Source organism: Epargyreus clarus, unplaced genomic scaffold, assembly GCF_041222505.1.
Source record: "Epargyreus clarus isolate Ecla_fem2 unplaced genomic scaffold, WU_Ecla_fem_2.2 ptg000034l, whole genome shotgun sequence".
Taxonomy (NCBI): domain Eukaryota; kingdom Metazoa; phylum Arthropoda; class Insecta; order Lepidoptera; family Hesperiidae; genus Epargyreus; species Epargyreus clarus.
In genome coordinates, this window is record NW_027332239.1 from 15,312,527 (window position 1) to 15,333,526 (window position 21,000).

A 21,000-nucleotide genomic window follows, 5' to 3' on the forward strand; every position below is an offset into this window, starting at 1 on the left:
CGGCCAAAAAATGAAAAATAAATAATAGTTTAAAAAAACTAAAAAAATACACTTTTTATAGAAAATCCAACTAAAAAATAGTAAATATTTTTTTTAAAATTTGAATTAAGAATAGTGTAAATAAGATAAAAATATTTTTTATTGTAAAAAAGCGTGGGTTGCTTTTTAAGATATTATCAAAATGATAATCCTTCTACTCAATATCTATCAATAAAATATTAATAACTATTGACACCATGCACCCCACGCTTTTTTTACAATAAAAAATATTTTTATCTTATTTACACTATTCTTAATTCAAATTTAAAAAAAAATATTTTCTATTTTTTAGTTGGATTTTCTATAAAAAGTGTATTTTTTTAGTTTTTTTAAACTATTATTTATTTTTCATTTTTTGGTCGATTTTTTTATAAAAGCGTATTTTTTAGTTTTTTTAACTATTATTTATTAATTGGCAGAACTTTGAACTTTCATGTTAAGATAGTGTACTCTTGAAGGGGTCTAATTTTTACCGTATCAATATTTTTTCACATGTCATATTTAATTAGAAAACCAATTGCAGTCCTGTATCCTGTATCATGCCTATTACATACAAAAACTTATTCTACTCTTTGGTCGAAAAATGTTAAAAACGCGTTACATTTTCTTGCGGTAGAAATATTTTTATACTTAATAAAGAAATTATACAAACCACATACGAACAGATACTTACCTCTATTCACAAAAAGTAAATTGTAGGCACAGACTGTGATTGTAGTAATTAATCTCAACTAAATTTAATTATATTGATGATACGGCTGTAATAAATAATTTCTTAACATTCTTCATTATAATAAAGCCGTGCGCAATACTACGTGTAAATAATGTCTATTAATTCACAACACGATCTAAATATGCATTATTAATGAAATGAAATCTCTAAGATTAATTACAATAATACAACAGTAGTCATTATGGCCAATCAAGTAAACCAATCTTATCAGATAGGTCGCTGGAGACACACTCCTTCACAGTAACAGCTAATGTGTAGAATTAAAAACATTTCGCTCAGTGAATCGGTTTAAATACTTTTCATTTGTTGCATGATAGTTGATACTTAAATTTTGGATCAATAAGAGTAATAAAAAAACTAAATCGTTTTGGTGCCAGATCAGTGAGTTTTCTAGTTTTTATTGTTCCGTGGTTTTAGTTCTAAAAATAGGTTTTAGTGATGCAGTTTTTTTCATGAGGAAAATGTTGTGATTTCGGGTACTCAACATTATTGTAATTATAATTAAAATTGGATTTTTTAAGATAAAATTATTTTACTCTTTGACATTATGTAAACCTGGCTTTAAGTCTAAGTACTAGAAAAAAACCCTGTTCCCTTTAGTTATTTATGGAAATGTCATAAACGGGAATGTTGCCATGCCACCTGTCACCCAAAATCATAATAAGACTACTTCACTTCAATAAACGTTTTCAAATAATTTACGTAACATTCGAACTGAAAGTATAATATAAAAATGTACACTTAATGTAATTTATACAATATAATCCATAGCTCCAGTTCCTCAAATTTGACAAAATCGCAATAGTATACATATTGTGCCTGTGTATTTGACTCGGTGTGTAATAATTCCTATATAGTAAAATCTTTGATATCAATTAACCTTTTTAGAGGTCAGGATCTTAACATTCAGTTTTCAATTATTGATGGCGAAGTTATTACAAACAAGTGGTATTAACTGTGTACACAGTTGTTGAACGCATATTCAACATTATCGATCGAAGTATCGGGCCCGCTTTACGTCAAGCGGTAACCGGGACGGTGTTAAATAAATGTTTGTTCTATACGTGCTGTGTTCATTTTATTAAAAAGAAATCGCGGTGATATATTATTTTACAAATTAAATGTTAGGTTAGGTAACCCGGGAGTGGAATCTTATGGGGAGTGACGTTTTAGAGTAGTGTCATTGATTACAAAAAATGTCATCGATGAGGATGTTGATAAGCCGCGCCAGTCGCATTTTGTCAAGCGGTGCGGCGCGGTCCGAGGTGGAATTAGCTTTATTATTATCACGAAACAATCTCACAAATTTAAGGACCATGGCTACTAAAGCTGTCACTATAGAGAACATAAATCCTAATATTTTGAAATTGGAATATGCGGTGCGCGGGCCCCTGGTCATCCGAGCAGCAGAAATAGAAAAGGAACTGGAGAAGGTATGTGAAATTGTTTACTATATTTAAATAAAATATTTTTTTATGAAATAACAATACCAACTAAATTACAAGGATAACATGTAATGTGGTAGGTAGGTTGTAATTTGGTAATACGGTTACTTCATATTTAAGCAGTCAGATAAAACACACAAAACAAATTACTCAATTTGTTTGGCACATTCTATCAGATTACTATTAATCTAACTACTTATATACAATTATTCTTATAGAATTTAATTTATTCCTATTTAATCCCAAATAATATGCTCAAAATAAATGAAATTTGATTATATTATAATTGTGATTTGTGTTACTATGGTTACTGATATTTACAAAATATTATAAATTTTTAAAGATGCCTTTTTTTAGTGCCAATTTAATTTGTAGTGTGTCTATGTGTGTGTGTGTGTGTGTGTACATTCAGTGTTCGAAACTCTTTGCCTGCAGAATAATTAAATATGAGTTTTTAAAGGTGCTTGTATGCACAACTTATTAAAATAACAAATTGAATTGGATTTATTTGATTACTTCCATAATTGATATCCCACAAATAGCTAGAAAGTAATTATGTGTTATTAATCATATTACTAACCAACAAGGATTGTTTAATTCCATTATGATTGAAATAAATGTTTATTAAATTCTATAGTACAGTACCCTGGAGTAGAGTTGTATAGAGCAGAAGTCTTATCTTAATTTAACATATGCCTTGCTACCCCTAAAGATTTAAATTCTACTACTCAATACTATTACACCTGTCATTAGCATACTGTACCGCTGACTAGCCTACTATAAGGTAGACACGAGGTTGAATGTGATTACAATGGTCTAATCTCTACTGCTATTTGCATTATGTTACGTAAAGTTTATTGCCGCACTATAATGTTATCTTAATAATGGAAATGTACATTTTTGTACAGTTGTTACCAGTGAGTATTTGTTAATCGGACTGAGTAATTATTACATTATGAATATTTTCACTATAAATGTTCTATAATCCTCATAAACTTCATTGTACCTGAGATCCACTGTACCAGATATCTATTTTTTGTAGATAGATACTCATTTTAGTACAGAAGTACTTAACAGGGTTTTTCTAATACAGCACCTAACATTTATTTGCCTGCAACCTTCAATATAATCAATATAATTGAGCTTTAATGGTGTTCGAGTTAGTATTATTGTTATCCATGCTCAAGCTCAAACAAATTCTAATCTGGTAAATTTTCATTTCTCATGATAAGTTATTTTAACAATCTCTTATAAGAGATTTAACTTGAACATAATTTCTGATAAGAGATAACATTAATCTATACCAATCTATCCTTACACAATATCATTACAGAACACTTGCATAACTGCAGTAATGTCACCTATTTCACTCAGAAATATATGAATACTAATTTATTTTTAGGCACCATATGTTTGTGTTGTGAATATCTCGGTGAATGTTCCAACCAAGGTCGGGTCGGAAAGGTTTACAGTTTGTAACTATCCATAAATCTTTGTACAACAGCTAAAAATAATTAGTCTCAATAGATATTTGAGATTGAGCACTCTTTCTAAATACATCATCTGCCAACGGAATTTTCATATTATGTGACTCTGTGACAGTAAAAACAATTATCTCTGAGAGGTAATAAAACAAATTGTTAGTTCAATAACATGACTAAACATTAACAGTTTTTGTTTTGCAAGTCACAATAACAACACATGTGAAACATGACTAAATGTAATAGTTGAGCCAGTCATTACAATATCCACAGCAAGTATAACCAGTTCTCTCAAGAAAAACTGGATATCATTATATGATAAGATTTAGTTTACTTAAGTGATGAATCATAAAATAAGTAACACAAATGTATTTAAAAGGTTTTAAACTCCAAAAATCCATTAAAATAGTAAAAATTTTAACCTTCCTAACTTTAATGAACCATTGTGCTAACTTTATTTTATATAGCACTTTCTTTCACAACACAATCAAAGAAACTTGATTAAAGTAGTTCTTTGGCAAACACGATAAGAGAATTATGTAGTAACATCCAGTAGTTGCCTGCATTAGGTAGGATATTATGCTAAATGAAATGGCATGCTGTTACTACATGTTGTATCAATAAATGAATTGACGTCAGCACTGTATTTAAGTTAATTTCTGGTACTGTTTAATGCTAAAATGTAATGTAAAAAACACAATTTTCATCACTCACTCGTATTAAATTTACTCTGTTTTGATGTCTGTTTTATATCAACTTTTAAACTTAAACTTTATAAAAACAGTATGTTATCTATTTGATGATATTGATTATGCATGATTAATTATTTTAGCAAGTTTCATAATAACAGAATGTTTATTATGTTCCGTTATTTTATTTTTGTATTATGTACTCACCAATTGTTTGCACCTTCAAAAATATTAGGGGTAATTAGGCATTAGGGATAGCTGGTTTATTTTGAATGAATTGTCAAATTATTTGAACACCTACCCTCTTTAGAATCAAAATGCGATACTCAAGGTTCAGACATGTTACTCCCATTTGTTACGCAATCCGTAATTATTGAAATAGCTCCAGCGAATATGAACCGTTATTATTACACACACCTCGTCTGTTTCGCGTACTGCTGAATGCCAATGTTACGCTAACCATGAACGACATTATAATTAACTGGCTGAAGGGCATTCAGTGTTAAACATGGTGACGGAGTTGGTAAAATTCACGTCAACATCGAAATTGTAAATGAAATGAAACATTTTTTTCTTGAAAACAAATAATAATCAAACACTTTGTGGTTGACGTAGATTTAGGAACTGAATAAGTCGGCAACTACTGGGCATAAGTCCTTTAGAAAAGGATTAGGTGACAATCTACCGCAGTTCAGACGCAGCTGCGGATTGCTAAAATTTCTACATCCTTGAGAACTTTTCTGTAGAACTCTCAGTACAGGTTTCTTCACCTTGTATACGCAAGTAATCATTATTTCTGTAATTAAAAAAAAACAGTGGTGCGTGCAAGAAGGGTTCAAACTTCAGACTCTCCGTTTGAGGGGCCGAATTGATAAGTTAAGGTAACCTTAACTTAACGACTGTGTAACAGTTCATAATATTTCAGACTGCTAGGAGAATAATTTGTTGTCCTTGCGTGCCAAAAGACGTTTACGTAATCGGAATGGAAGTCTTAAACGAGATCTAGGTGAACGTTTCTTGATTATTTGAGTTCAATGTAACGTGAAGTATTCCAATACGATAGGGCCACGTTCGTAGATAAGTCTGATGCTCATTTACAAAGAAAATGTTTTTGAAGTAGGTAATTCTTATGTTTTGTGTTTTTGGTCTAGGGTGATCGGATGATTAACTCCCTAGGCAGTTTATTTATAGTTTAGAGACCATAATAGATTAACAGAATAACTTTTCTCCTGACAATCATCTGCACGTAATTTCTTACTTCCTTATTCTAAGTTGACATAAATCAGTCCAGTATTTGCTGCTTCCTCTAGCTACGATTGTATTGTCCAAATACAATCCCATCGCAAAAATCATACATAACGAAAATACACTGTAATTAAAACCTTTCTTCCTTTACAATTTGTATTAGTATTGTTTCTGTATACAAGTGCTTTCGTAATCAGCATGATAATTGCAAAGTGCTTATAATTGTGATAAGGCAGCCATACTGTAACAGAAGTATTATCTTCGGTTCCCTTTATAGTATTATCGAACGTGTTTGCACAATTGTAGTAGTTATCTAACGTAGCTATCTCTCAGTGGTTACCGCTGCTAATGGGATAAGTGGATTGTTCGTTCTTCGAGGGTCGATCTTCGTTGCAATAACCGCAATAATCTCCTTCCGGCCCTTTCAGAGTTTTGAAATGTTTAGAGAGAAAGTCCAGTTATTTTCCTGAACAAAGGTAACTTATTTTACAATCACAAATTTAATTTTTTCATGTATTTGTGTACGATGTCATTCATATACGATAAGTTGAAATGAAATATAAGAATCACGTCCACTTGCAGTGTTTCCGCTTTAATCTAAAACTCTCAGTGAATTAGACTGAAGTGTGACCAGTCTGACAGGGCCACTAGTGTGGTGATCGACCCTAATTGGCTTGCACTCGATAAAGTGGGTTACACGGCTTGAGTTGCTTTGTGAACGGAAAAGGATTTCATTTTTTTAGACAGGGCCTTTCTATATTTGTTTGAGTCATTATTTTTGATGTATTTGTATGAAATTTTGCTATAATAGTTCCAGACGTACCGATTGGGTTTTCGCAATCAGGGCGGTGGGTCATTGGGAACATCAGGACTTAATATTCTTGTCTTGTTTACAGGATATATAATATGATTTTGTGTGAGTGAAACCATAATAGTATAAGCGTAGTACTTATGTATTTGCGGTCATAAACTATCTACTCGTATCTTGATTACACCGGCAGATAGCAAATACTTGGATATAAATTTAGTGATATGCTAATATAATATGATCCATAGCATAATAGGATTATTTGTCGTCTCTTCAACAAATCTAAAAAAACTTATATTGAAAAGTTTTATAAATGGTTTAGAGTCTGAAGATTAAAATGACACCTAAATATGTTATTAATTTTGTTGCAGGGAGCAAAAAAACCATTCAAGAAAGTGATCAGGGCAAACATCGGCGATGCGCACGCCATGGGACAGACGCCTATCACCTTCATCAGACAGGTTTGTTATTTGTTATTACTACACATCGGATTATAATAGCATTTTATGTATTTTCATATACAAACACGCTTAAAAAGCTTTTTATACGGTACCTATTGCATATTTTAGTATTTGTCATATCTGGTGCATATTTCAGTAGTTAAGTGATAGCCGTGTTGTTTATAATTATTACATAGTGTTATCTTTTATTGTGTCCTCAAAACAAAACGTTATGATTGTCCATAGCAATATTGTCAGGTGTGATCTTGCATGAGATTATATCTGAGAATGACGATATCGGTTAACCGGTTATAATAAATATTTCCGTCAATTCCGTTTTCTTTCCACTTGACCAAAAACTATTAACTTTTATAAGTATTAGGAATCTAGTAACGTGAAATATTTCAAAACCTTTTGCAAGTCGCGGAAATCCTGAGTATTTGAAGGGGACGTTTATTGATCGTACTGCGGCGGGCAGCGCCTGTTATCAGCGCCGTGATTGATGGATTGAGGAAAACTTTTCGAAAATGAAAATACATTATATTAGCCAAATATCGATCCATATTCAGATTAGGATATCAGATTGACTGTATTTGTATTACTCCTGTATATCTTCTGTAAGTACCATCAACATTTTATTAGATTCTGAGAATAATGTGCACATATTGAACGTAAACAGTGTTTGTTAGGATTCATATTTGCCCGAGCAAATAAGCATAATAAATTAGCATAGTTGTAGCAACAGGAACCCGGTAAATCCAATCCAAAGTATGAACTTATTTCATTAGTTACAGGTACCTATGTATTCCAATAGGAAGCAAACATAGTCAGATCCTGTACATAATTTACCTTATGTCAGTCTCACTAGGCCTGTGAGCGGATACGTAAAGGATGTAACCTTGGCAGTGTAGTGGTTAGACTCGATGTTACTTGATATCACGAAGCCGCATGCGGTTTATCCTGAAGTGTGTTATATAATACGTGATTATAATGTTGTTCGGGTAATCGATCAATTGCCTGGAAATTTTGAATTCGATTATTGCCCCAATCGAACTTCTGAGAATATAATATGATGTAGTTACCAATGCATTTCTGATTTACTCGTGGAAGTTCATATGGTAGTGGTATTATACGTGTATTATGTAATTTGGTTGACTACGTGAACTAATAACTAACTGACTAATGTATTAGGTACTATTGTCTAGGCCTTAGGGCGCATTTAAAATTCCTCAATAAAATCAAGACTGATTTGCAGATATTTTATGGAGTGAAATCGCCAAGTATTAGGGTAATATTTATATTTTCAAGTTTATTCAAATTCACATTCTTATTTAAATTCAATTTCAAGTTTCATTCAAAGTCAATTTACCGCGACTTTGCTGTGTAAAATATAAGTAGATTCTCATCTCGAGAAGAAAAATATATTCTCATAATGTTTGTAAAGTTCCTTCAGAGTTGGAGCATACAGTTAAATATAACAATACTTAACATAATATTATCCCAAATTGTTTCAGGTGATAGCATGTGTGACCTTACCGGAGCTGATAGAAAAGGGTGGATATCCGGAGGACGTGAAGCAGAGAGCCAGAGACATTCTCAACGCATGCGGGTAAAGTTTTATATCGTCACGAATTCTGTTCCTAATCGTTAGGTCCAGCACTGTAGATTAACTATTCTATAAATTTAGCATTTACCTTTACTATTTAGAGTAGCGTAGAACCTACTTCAACTAAAATCTAAAAATTAAAATTGTTACTAACTGGCCAAGAATTATAAACAGTTTACATCTATGGATCTACAAGTATAAAATATTGTAAAAGGGTTTTATTATGTCATGATTTAACTTATTTGTTTTGTTTATTTAGATATCATGGGCTATTCTATTGTTTCAAAACCGTTTTACTGATTTTAAATGACCTAAATAGTAATAGATTAATCAAATTTGTGAGCCCTATTTCTTGTTAGTCTGTCTTTAGTATCTCTAACGAGAGTGTATATGTCGCTCCTTTTGAATTATTTTGATAATTACTCATTGGTATGTAACTGTTTCTCTCAGTTAAACTCAGTTTGCTATGTAACTGTTTTAATTAACTTATAAATATGTACATATTTTAACATGTTCTCATTGTGCTTTATCTGTATTTTTTGTTTAGGTATCACTAGCAAAATCAGTTTGATTATCATTTGAATTGTCTTTGACTTCAACAATTTAATTGGGAATTCAGAAACTTCTCCGTTTTTAGCCGTATTTATTATTAGGCTTGTTACATAATATACTCAAGGTAGTATAGTCAGTTCTAAGCAGCTCATGTACTTTTTGGGACGGAACAAAGGCGAGGTGACACCGCCAGATGACTTCGATTAGATGGATTCCAGAAAATTGTAAATCTTTTTCACTAACAAATGTAAAGGTAAGTTTGCATTTTGAGTCAACAAGATAATATGACGATTGTAATACAAATATTTGCATGTTCGAGGCATGATGGAAACTTTCCGAGAACTTTTATTGGGGTTCTATATTATTGTATGAAAGTTTTTGTGCGTTTGGGAGCTTCAGTTTTAGTGCCTCCAATTTCATGCCGATAAATGGGCAAATTAAACTACTAATCATTGGATTCTCGGTTTATTGGAATTTGTTGCGTTATGCTTTATGTCACACATTTGGTCTTTTGTTTTGGGACTTATATCATAATGAATCGATGAGAATTGTGCCAGGTACATTTTATTTATACAATGATAACTTTTCATTTTCTTACATTTAATAAATGCATAATTATCCCATATATGCCATACAGTATGGCCCATACTCGTATAATCATTATTATCTAAATGTCTTTAATATCCTCTTTACCTTCATTATGCTTCATTGAACATTAAGACGGAAAACTAGTTTGGGTAGTATACGTATTTGTAAAATGAGTTCCCAGGTCAGGCTGCAGGTGGCGACTTTGTTGATGAAGTAGGAGTGACATCTAGGCTATATAATCTGAATTAAGAAAATGTAACTAATGTCTAACGGAATTGGAACATCTATTGATTTCAGAGAGTACGTATAATATTTTTATTTGAGCTTGAAAGCTCCAATCATGCTTGGATCGGTGAAAGTCATGGGGACGCGCTTGGGAAAACAGCGGTTACTTAATGCTTTTTATGTCTCTACATTATTTTTTATTTTATGTTTTAAAATGTTTATTAGTTTCCCTATAAGAATTGTCCCAAATAGAAGAATTGGTTTAATTTCACCAAATATTACTTGAACTTTGTTGATTCAATATTTCCCATTTCACAATTATATTTAGGAGTGAATCTGTATTCGAGGCTAAATTGATTCAACGCCATAGGGTTGAACGACTAAATTGCTACTCTTGAGAACTAAATTGGAACTCCTTATTTAAAACTATCAGAGAAGAAAACAGCAACGCTTAATACTGCTTTTATTACGCCATAAAGGTGTAGTGGTGCTTCCGCAATCAAGCAGTTCCGCCACTGTTCGAGATCACTACAAACCTATCTTGCTTTGTATGACGTTTCGTCTGATATTCCTCGCTAATTTATTCTTTTACATAACTATTGGTTTGATTGTCTGAGTTTAGTCTATTACAATACAATTGGTCTAATAGTCCGGTATGCCCGCAGCGGCAAGTCAGTAGGCGCGTACTCGGCGTCGCACGGCATCGAGATGATCCGGCGGCACGTGGCGGAGTACATCGAGCGGCGCGACGGCCACCCCGCCGACTGGAACAACGTGTGCCTCTCCGGCGGCGCCTCCAACGCCATCAAGAACTGCCTGCAGCTCTTCTGCAACGATATCGACGGGAAGAAGTCGGGTGAGTCGTCAATGTAGCTTTACTGTAGCGATGCTATCGATATGCTACTATCGATAGTCCTATCGATATCCTACCTGATTTTCGAGGTCATCTATCGATAGTATAACTATCGATTCTTCGGCATCGCTACTTTACTGCTTTCTAGGGCTCCGTACCCAAAGGATAAAAACGGAACCCTCTTACCGATTGACTAAATTTGGATAATACGTTATGAGACATTCTTCAGCTTGGAATGCTTCAGAATTAGTTATTCCACAACAGTTTACTGAGTAGAGACCGGTTATCCACAAGAGTGATCTGAGTAGTAACTAAACATCGTTAACATCGTTGGATGATGTGTTTGTGCAGTTGCAAAAAATGGCAAAAGAAACTTCATTACATACAATGAATGTTAAATTACACGTTAAAAGGCGAGGTGATTTTGACCCAGCAATTTGTGTCTCGTTATTACTGGATATTAGTTTCCTCAGTAATATTTATATTGTAAAACATTGCTTGTGAAAGAGGATGTTTCAAAATTGTATGGGAGTTGGACTATAACATGTACATTTAAGGGTAACAGGGAAATGAACCCCTCAAACTTTTTCAAATTTCTTTTTCGAAAATGATTTGTATATTTAGTGCACAAGATTTATTTCAAAAATGTTTGATGTTTCATAAACATTGAATTATCATTATCACGTGACATCTGACCGATATTCGATAGTTTAAGAGCGTTTGTCCGCCGCCGTCGTCACCGGACCTTCACCGAGAACGAGATGACGGCGCCGAAATAGCGGTACATACATTTACTATAGCCGCATGTCCACCGCACGACCGTCACCATAGCACCATCATCCCGGCCGCCGAGAATTCGGGTAGATCGGCGTGACCGCTAGACCGGCACCCGAGATTCTTACGGGTCGACGTGCCGGCAATATAAAATACATTTGAACTTGTCCACACACTGCCGTCCCACCGCAAATGTTAGCTTGGTTATTATTTTGACTACAATCAATTGTAATCATGGAACAGAAAAAACAAGTGGAAGTGCAAAGTAGGCGGGGCGCGGCTTCCACTACTAGGCGTTGTTACTCTCACTTGCCTTCAAACGAGTCTACTCATGTTTGAGCGTCGGTCCGAGACAGATGTTTGTCAAATTCAATAAAATAAATTGATAAGACATATTATGCGATTTTAGAATGTATAATGATAGCAGAAAGAAGACAATTAAAAATGGAGGTGTTTCGTACCATCACTGAGCACAATTTTATTTTATTTTTATTTTTACTAAAATCTTAAAAATATCAAATCTATAAAAATAATTTCCATATAGTCATGCTAAAATCAACCTTACTGCCTTCAAATAAAGTTCATTTTTTAATTGACTCCTCCATACCAAAACGTCTAGAAAAATCCACGCTACTCAATAAGTGATGGGGGCAAGTATAATTTTTCTTATCTATATTTTATAATATACATTATTATAAAGGTGAAAATATTTTATTTAGAAAATAAAATTATATAAATCTAAAATTAGGTTTTTGCGGCGAAAAGTATCGTAATACCTACTACGTAATAGCCACTGAGGTGTACTCACATATCATATATACCTCATTATTTTTCCATAGCTTGGATTTATGTATTATTAGTAAGGAGAAATAGACAGATGCTATATAATTGTTAAGGATGCGGCCAATTACTAAATGTTTAACATTTATATATGTATTTACTTTATCTCATTTACAGAATATATCGATGTACAAAAATACGTAAATTATGTAGAGTCTTGAATATTTTAACCAAATTTTTTAAAACAATATTAAAATCTACGGCAGCTTAAATAGCTAAAAACTTTATCTGTTACCCTATATACGTAACGAAATCTTAAGCTTCCCTTTTCAATAGAATTATGAAATTACTGTGTCATGAAAAATGACACACAATTGTCTGCTTTCGGGAACATTTTCTTATCGTGTATTCATTTTTAGGACTTCTATTTACGTAACTTACGTTCATGACACGTAACCTACCTATGTAATACTTATGTTTTTTTATTTTACTTTTTAATAATTAATCCTTGTTTAATTTTAATTAAATTCTACATTTATAGCTGATAGTAAATCGATGAGTATCGATAATTTTATCGTAAATTTTGAACTCTTTTGTTGAAATCTATTCAAGTAGCAGAAATGTTACGCAAATTTGGTCCGTAACTTTAATGTGCTCAAGACTATAATTGCATGAAGCTATCTATTACTGCCATCTATGGTGAAGTAGCGGAATTACATCTTCAAATACTAAATGACGTAAATGCTTTTAATTTTTGTAGCAAAATAAACCTTAATATTATATGCGCCTAAGTTGTTTTTAAATATTCATTCTGTATATTTTAGAATACTTTCGAGTTAACTATAAACGAACAATAAAATGTAATTTACTTTAGTAATGTTATATGTAACAAGAAAAACGCAAGTGTGAGTTTGGGGACAACGGTTCCGATACATTCGCTCGTACTTACCATTTCTACTTATTTTTCTGTTCTGTGATTGTAATCATTTTATAAATATATTATTTTAATTTTTATTATAATTTATTTGTCATTTTTAATGTTCGTATTTAAATAGTAATTTTATTTATTTTTATTTTTTGATGGCTTGATCGCGGCGATTTCGGTCGAGTTGGACAAACGATCCCTATTCCGCCGGCAGCGGTGGATATTCACCCTATAGGCGTTCTATGACATAACATGACAATTGACAAGATCGATGAGATGTTTTTTTTGTTACGTTCTGAAATAATCGCAATTAACTGATAACAATGTTAAAAAAATTTTTATTGACACGCTCAGACAAAACAGTTTTTATTATAAATCTGTACATTTATGGCGATATTCTGCAAATGTCAACTTTTCTTACGGTAGTCGTGAAGGTATAGATGGTTAAATAATAAATTAACCATTTATACGTTCACGAGTACCATCGTACCCGTTAGATTAGATTTTTGAACGTATACAATCTAAGTCATTCAAAACGCCGCCATGTTGTTGTAGTATATGGTAATATTTAAAAACTATTTTATTGTTGTGCACAGCAATCTAGACAAAAAATAGCAAAATATAATTTTTCCTGAAATTAAGATATTTTTCTCCTTTTTCTGGTAAACGTACAAGTTATAGTCCAAATTGAAACATCCCCTTTATATAAAAAATTAAATAATTTATATAAAAATTATAGAGAGAGATAAAAGAGATAAAAACCGTACATAACCGAAAGAACCGAAATTCGTTAGTAATAAAAAATAGAAGGTTATAGGGCTCGAACACAAAACTGCGATGCGACGCGATGCGAATTCGCAACGCAGAAAATTGCGATGCGAATTGCTGCGATGCGATATCGTGCGGCGTAGCGTCTCTCAGGGTGACCAATAACAACAACCACTGTGCGATGCGAATCAATTCGCAAGTTCTTGCGATGCGTCGAGGGAGCTCGCAGATTTTTGCGATGCGACGTCGCATCGCAGTTTTGTGTACGAACCCATAAACCTAATGAAGAACGTACTCTTATCTTTCATCACTACTATAGTGACGTAAATTATTGTTTAACTATCAGCTATTGTATCAGTTATTGATTCACTACTAGCAATATTATTATAAACTCGTGAGACCTCGACCCTTAGAACGTCACACGTAGAAAGTATTGATTCTAATACTTAGGTAGTCTAGTTTGCTTGCTGACCCACTGACTCCGTCTATTACGTAAAAGCAAATCGATATGTGCCATAGCGTACTTGTGCCGCTGGAGGTAATATGGCACAACTGTTATGTGATGTAATTTTCCCGTGATGAACGATTATGAAACTGAAAATATATAATACTAAGGAATACTCCATATGTTATATACCTTAGTATTGTATCATTTTATTCTTGGAGTTTCTCGAGTCTTATCTAATTGTTAAGCATACAAATAAATGATAATAGAATGAATACATAAATTGACAATATTTGTTTATCATTTAGAATTTATTGACATTTCATATCTTTATAGTTACTCTGATTTTATTTGATACAGGACCTTCAATACCTTCCCTGTTCCATTGAAACTACTTCCTAGTAGCGATAATTGACTGTAATTAGACGAAAGTCAATGTTGCATTACATAGTTTTTTTGAAATCATAGTAATTCTAAAGGTGTGGGTATGACAAATACATCATAACTGTATTAAATAAAAAAAGGAAGTTCTTAATAAATTTACAAGTAACTTATGTCTTGACTCTTTACATAATGTTTCTTTGTCTCTTAAACATTTCAAAATGTATTTGTACTTTGATGATGTTTAAAGAGAAATAAAATGTTTTCGGTCTATATCTATGGGTATCGTAAAGTTATATTACCTCAAGAATATTCAGTTATTGTGTATTAGAGTGTACTTGTGGTTAGCATAATACGTCCATTAGCGTATTGTGTAACGAGATCGCGGTTGTTGTTACAAATTGCTCCACTTGCTAAATGGATGTGCATTGTCTTTGTACTTGCGGTGGTTTTAATTACTTGCTTTTGAAAGCCTACAAAAATAAATATGTAAATATATAATAATATACGGAAAAAATTGTTAAGACTGACTTACAAATGCATGTTATATTGTTATTCACGTTAGTTTTCCTATTAGGATGGTATTATGTTATAGGTACGTCTTATATTTGAAGTTGGTCTAGTTTGTTTATCAATAGTCGCCTTCTAAAAGTGTACATATTGATTCTATCTTCAAGGACGGTCAGTGAGGTTACTCAAAAATAAAATTACGTGAAAATTCAGAAAATGTGTCTGAATAGAAACAAAAAATGACTGGGAACTAATTACTAGAAAATAAAATTGCATTTAAAACCGTAAAATAGTTTCTTCCAATATAAAAATTGTTGCTATGGATCTTTAACACGAATTAGCTATTCGTATTCGCGTCCGTAAAATGCCCCTATGTTGAGTGAGGTAGAATGGTGGTCGCAGGTATCCTGATCCCGATACCGCAGTACCCGCTGTACTCGGCGACGCTGGCGGAGTACGGGCTGGAGCAGGTGGGCTACTACTTGGACGAGGCGAAGGGCTGGGCGCTGGACACCGCCGAGCTGGAGCGCGCGCTGCGCGACGCCAGCGCCGCGTGCAACGTGCGCGCGCTCGTCGTCATCAACCCCGGGAACCCCACCGGACAGGTGGGCACTTTTACACGATAGAGGACAGACTAGGAAATGCAACCCGTAACAAAGATAAATTCCTGGAATTTACGGGACTGCACTTTCTCAATTATCCGTCATTTAAGTTTAAGCGGTAAACTTTCCGAAACATGATAAAAAATAGCTGAGTAGCATATAAATATATGATATTTGCGAGAATGGAATCTCACGCAGGATCCCGTTCAATTAATGATTACATAGCTCATTGTTCATTTCTCATTGTCCGGAACATAGCAAGTGGTATCCCGGTATCCGGGTATTACATTCCCTAAAACTCAACAGCTGTTTTACTAACTATTTACTGTGTGTATAAAACAGCGCTATTTCTATATTTGCAGGTGTTGACGCGCGAGAACATCGAGGCAATCATAAAGTTCGCGCACGCCAACAACTTGTTCCTGTTGGCCGACGAGGTGTACCAGGACAATGTCTACGCTAAGGGCAGCAAGTTCTTCTCCTTCAAGAAGGTTAATTCTCTTTCCTGTTGGCGTTTGATATTTGCTCTACTGTGCTCTAGTATGTAGTACTATGTAGTGCTTCCTTTAAGGTTCCATTGAAGTGTACGATTTCTGTGGAGGTAAAAAAATAACAAATAATACACCAAGTGATTCATTATGACCTAATCCAACCTACAATTTAGTCATATTTTACAAATCTACGCTACATTACAAAATGAGGCACTGGGTATAAGTTAACTTATTATCCTTTTATTACTATATTATTATTTCCTGTGTTCCTTGGAGATTTATTGAATGTTTCTTTTTTTAAATCATAGTTCTTATGGCTCATTTGGCAAAACAGAGTGCTGATATAATACAAAATTTACTTGAGCTATTAACTTTTGGTTATTGATTGATGGTTCGGATAAAAATGGTTTAGTAATTACACCAAAGAAGTATAACTTCTGTTCGCTTCTTAATGTGCAGGCGCCGCGAGCGCGGGCGGAGGCCGCTCCTCCACGCGCGCGGCGTCGCGCAAACGGACGCGACGGATAATTCAATATCAACCGATTAAATTGTCAAAATATAGTCCACTGTTACATTTGGAGTCTAAGGCACATTAGGTGTTCTAACCCTTCTTACGTGCATATAGGTATGATGTAATAAAATGCGATACGTCCAATGGTATCGTGACTTATCTGTGTCACGTGGTATCATTTTGTACCCATCATTTTGTAATAATGTTTGCCAACTATCCTTGCAGGTGTTAACGGAGCTCGGTCCGCCGTACAGCGGCCACGAGCTGGCGTCGTTCATGTCGGTGAGCAAGGGCTACATGGGCGAGTGCGGGCTGCGCGGCGGCTGGGCGGAGCTGATCAACGTGGCGCCCGACGTGCAGGCCAACCTCTACAAGTGCATCTCCGCCATGCTGTGCCCCACCACGCTGGGCCAGACCGCCGTCGACTGCGTGGTCAGTATCCGTGCGGCGAGTGTTGACGAGGCGGGCTGCCTCTTTACTGATCATCACTCGAGAGACTTTTCAACGGAAATAACATAAATTAACCATAAGCAAAACATAAATTGGAAATTCGGTTAACAAAGGAGCAATTTTTTTTAAACTAAGACCTTCGACTGATAGTCTTAAAATATCTTTACATGATAGTTATATAAATAGTGTTTAGTTTCTCATTCAAGTTGTATAGTTAAAAATGATTTTATTTTTATTTACTAATATTTCATTTTATATATTACGCAGAATATCACCAATAAAATGTTAATGAATTAAAATAAATCTTTCTTTATAAAGTCTACAATTAAATTACAAGAAAAAATATTTCTAATATAAATGTTGTATTAAAAAAATATATTATTGCTACCCACCCCCAGGCCAAGCCCCCGCAAGAGGGTGAGCCGTCGTACGAGCTGTGGCTGAAGGAGAAGACGGCGGTGCTGTCCTCGCTGGACAAGCGCGCCAAGATGATCGCTGACACCTTCAACCAGATGAAGGGCTTCAAGTGTAATGTTGTGCAGGTACAGTACCGCAACAGCATGGTTATGATTTCTTTATTAATCTGCGAAGTAATGGATCGATGGGAAAATGCTACAAAATGAAAAAAGTGTTACAATGGTATGATAGTTGTCATTCGCATGAGTAACAGCCTACACATCGACACTATAGTTGTGTGATAGATTTTTGTAAATAAAAAAAAAACAAAAATTAAAAATGTTTTTGGTCATGGACATCTGTAAAAGCCTTGGTAAAATATGTCTCCCTTACCACACCCTTCAAACCAGAACACAACAGCGTGTTGTAGAATAGGTCGTTCGACCTAGCTACCTTCGACCTTTATTATTAAGTCAGTGATATCCGCACAGGGAGCGATGTACGCGTTCCCGACGATCGAGCTGCCGCCGCGCGCCATCGAGGCGGCCAAGAAGGCGGGCCGCGCGCCCGACGTGTACTACGCCTTCAAGCTGCTCGAGGAGACCGGTCAGTTAACATTTATTATGATTATTAATGCTTGGCGTTTTTAGACTACACAGGGCGAGGTGCTTTACTTAAGAGTGTGGTTTAATTGGTCCAATGTGTTCCTTTTATCATGAAATTTGATTTTCCTTTCAACCGATAATTGTTAAATTTTAATATCTAAAATAATCTTAAATGTTGCCTGAGAATTTAACACCCAACCCGAATACCACCGTTACCCAGAACACCCAGATATACATAACATTTTTAATACTTGTATACCTCACGTTATGATTCCATGTTATGTGATCTGTTATGATAATTGTCTATATGACGATGATAATTATGAAAAATACTTCTATCCCAATACAAATAAACAAACATGCAGAACATACAAACCAAAAATAGAAATTTAAATGCATCATTTATGTGCTGGCTTGATGAAAAATCATGGATCGCCTATTTACATTTTTTTTCACATATTTACCATTTCCATAATAAGATACAATCATAGAGTTATTAACTACCATGATTTATTTCCATGCTACAGGTATCTGCGTGGTGCCGGGGTCCGGGTTCGGGCAGCGGCCGGGCACGTTCCACTTCCGCACCACCATCCTGCCGCAGCCCGCGCTGCTGCAGGAGATGCTCGACATCTTCAAGGACTTCCACGAGAAGTTCACCAAGGAACACTCCTAGACCATAGCACACTTGCCGACCGTTTAATGTATATCTGTGTACACTAAAGCATCCTTATGGAAAAAGTTTACATTTACAAATTTATTGTACACTTCTATACCAGAAAAACAAGTGAATGTAATGTAATAGTGAACTTACTACTACTGCCATGAGTAAGTGATTTTTATCGTATTTGCAGTTTAAATAATACATCACATTTTATCACTATTATTTTGTATACAGATGTACGTTTAACGCCTTACCGTGGTTCTCGAGCCTATAGATAAACCTTGTGCACGCCACGCCTCGGTACCAAAAACCATCTCCGATCGTTGATATATTTTCGAAAACACTGAAATAATATTTTTATTACTTTTATGATTTCAAGGCAAACATATTATCTAGTATGTTTTAGTGTATAATTTAAAAATTATGATGAATCTGCAATATTAACGATATTCTTTATTATATTGTACAGTTTTATATTGTACTTGTATATCGCCGTTTTATTAAAAGTTACTATTTAACGCTACAATTTAGTAATAACAGGTGCATTGTATTTAAACCATTTTATATTACCAGTATGTTAATAATCTTCAATTTTTTATATAATATACATCGTATATTGTATGCGTACGTTATATTGTATACTGTATAAGACGTGAAGTGAAATAGGAAAATTTAATTTAGCAATAAACATTGATATTACTAACTATAATCGCGTTTCTACGATATAAAATATTTGGAAAAGGTAAAAGACAGAAATACTGAAGAAGATTGGTAGTTTTTGAAACTATGTTGTTTTTTTTGTTTGTATGATTTAATGACAGCTACTGTCATATTAAAGTTTATTTTACTAACTTAAAGATTCGTTCAAACTTACAAGTTTTGAAGAAGTTGGTCGAGATCAAAGTCACGTGTACCGGAGTTGGAATATATTTATTTAAAAAATAATGTTAATTACTACTGCTATCAAATGTGTTACCAGTTTAAATTGAAAACATTTATTGAAGTGAAATGAATGATCACGCACTTTAAAACTATTTTACGGGTTTTCAACATAAGTTCTAGCAATGATATACAATTCAAGTAAATCATTTACATGAATACAATCCAACTTTCGCTTATGAAAGCAACTACACAATAAGCTGCAGTTTGAACGACGTCTTATTTTTCGTAGCACTGCGATGTGCATTTATGGTTCTATTGTTTTGGCTTATATTAGGATTATGTATTTGTATATAGTATACCCCCAGATATCTCTAGTCTTGGCCGTGCCATCCAAATTTGTTTAAACGTTATTCTGGATTTACATTTGGCTAAAAAACACGGAGGTTACCATTATATGTTTATGTTACGATTGAGATTTAAAATAGTAAGTAATGTTTGAATAATTCTCGAACAAGAGTGTTGTGTTGTGTCGTTGAAGCAAAACAATTTGTATTTTGTAATTGTACATTTATAACATTATCAGATCATTTACCAGAACAAATCATTTACCAGAAGTTCCCAGGTTAGAGGTACACAGTTTCAGTAATTAAATTATATGTAAGTATTTTTAACCGACTTCAAAAAAGGAGGAGGTTTCTCAATTCGACCGTATATATTTTTTTTTTTTTTTTTTTTTTATGTTTGTTCGGCGATTTTTTCACGATGCCGCGACCGATCGACATGATTCATACACCATTGTATGTGGCTAGTTTCACAGGGGGTCCCATTTCGAGGAACTTTGAAAATTTCCGCCAGTTTTCCCGGAAAATTGGAAAAACCCGATTTCATATAAACTTGAATAAGTCGAGTATTTCTTAACCAATTTTAATTTTCTTTTTTTTCATATGAAAGAGAGTTTCGTTGCGGTATTTTCCTACCTTAACATTAGTATGCTCTGATGATTAGAATTTAAGTTATGGGGTGGAATTCATCATCACTACCCCTGCTTTTTACATATTTTATGACAACTTACCTTCTGCCCACTCAATTCTCATGAAACTTAAAATGAACAT

General features: G+C 33.9%; 1 protein-coding gene across 2 annotated transcripts; it reads left to right on the top strand.

Moving 5' to 3' along the window:
* Positions 1-1,417: 1,417 nt before the first annotated feature.
* Positions 1,418-20,363, top strand: LOC140756290 (alanine aminotransferase 1). Of its 2 annotated transcripts, XM_073091774.1 has the most exons (11): positions 1,418-1,607; positions 1,966-2,205; positions 6,812-6,901; positions 8,395-8,489; positions 10,517-10,707; positions 15,690-15,892; positions 16,252-16,380; positions 17,117-17,323; positions 17,740-17,883; positions 18,229-18,343; positions 18,870-20,363. In XM_073091774.1, the coding sequence occupies exons 2-11, from the start codon at positions 1,969-1,971 to the stop codon at positions 19,016-19,018; spliced, it is 1,560 nt and encodes a 519-aa protein (XP_072947875.1). In that variant the 5' UTR covers positions 1,418-1,607; positions 1,966-1,968; the 3' UTR covers positions 19,019-20,363. The 2 variants fall into 2 exon arrangements, with proteins under 2 accessions (XP_072947875.1, XP_072947876.1); XM_073091775.1 differs by lacking the exons at positions 1,418-1,607; positions 1,966-2,205; positions 6,812-6,901; positions 8,395-8,489 and adding an exon at positions 8,496-9,926.
* The last annotated feature ends 637 nt before the right edge of the window (positions 20,364-21,000 follow it).

Bases quoted from the DNA above. Each gene is read 5' to 3' on its own strand.
- LOC140756290 (XM_073091774.1), top strand. From the start codon at position 1,969: ATGTCATCGATGAGGATGTTGATAAGCCGCGCCAGTCGCATTTTGTCA. The intron at 2,206-6,811 runs GTATGTGAAATT...ATTTTGTTGCAG, and splicing joins TAGAAAAGGAACTGGAGAAG to GGAGCAAAAAAACCATTCAA. The intron at 6,902-8,394 runs GTTTGTTATTTG...AAATTGTTTCAG, and splicing joins CTATCACCTTCATCAGACAG to GTGATAGCATGTGTGACCTT.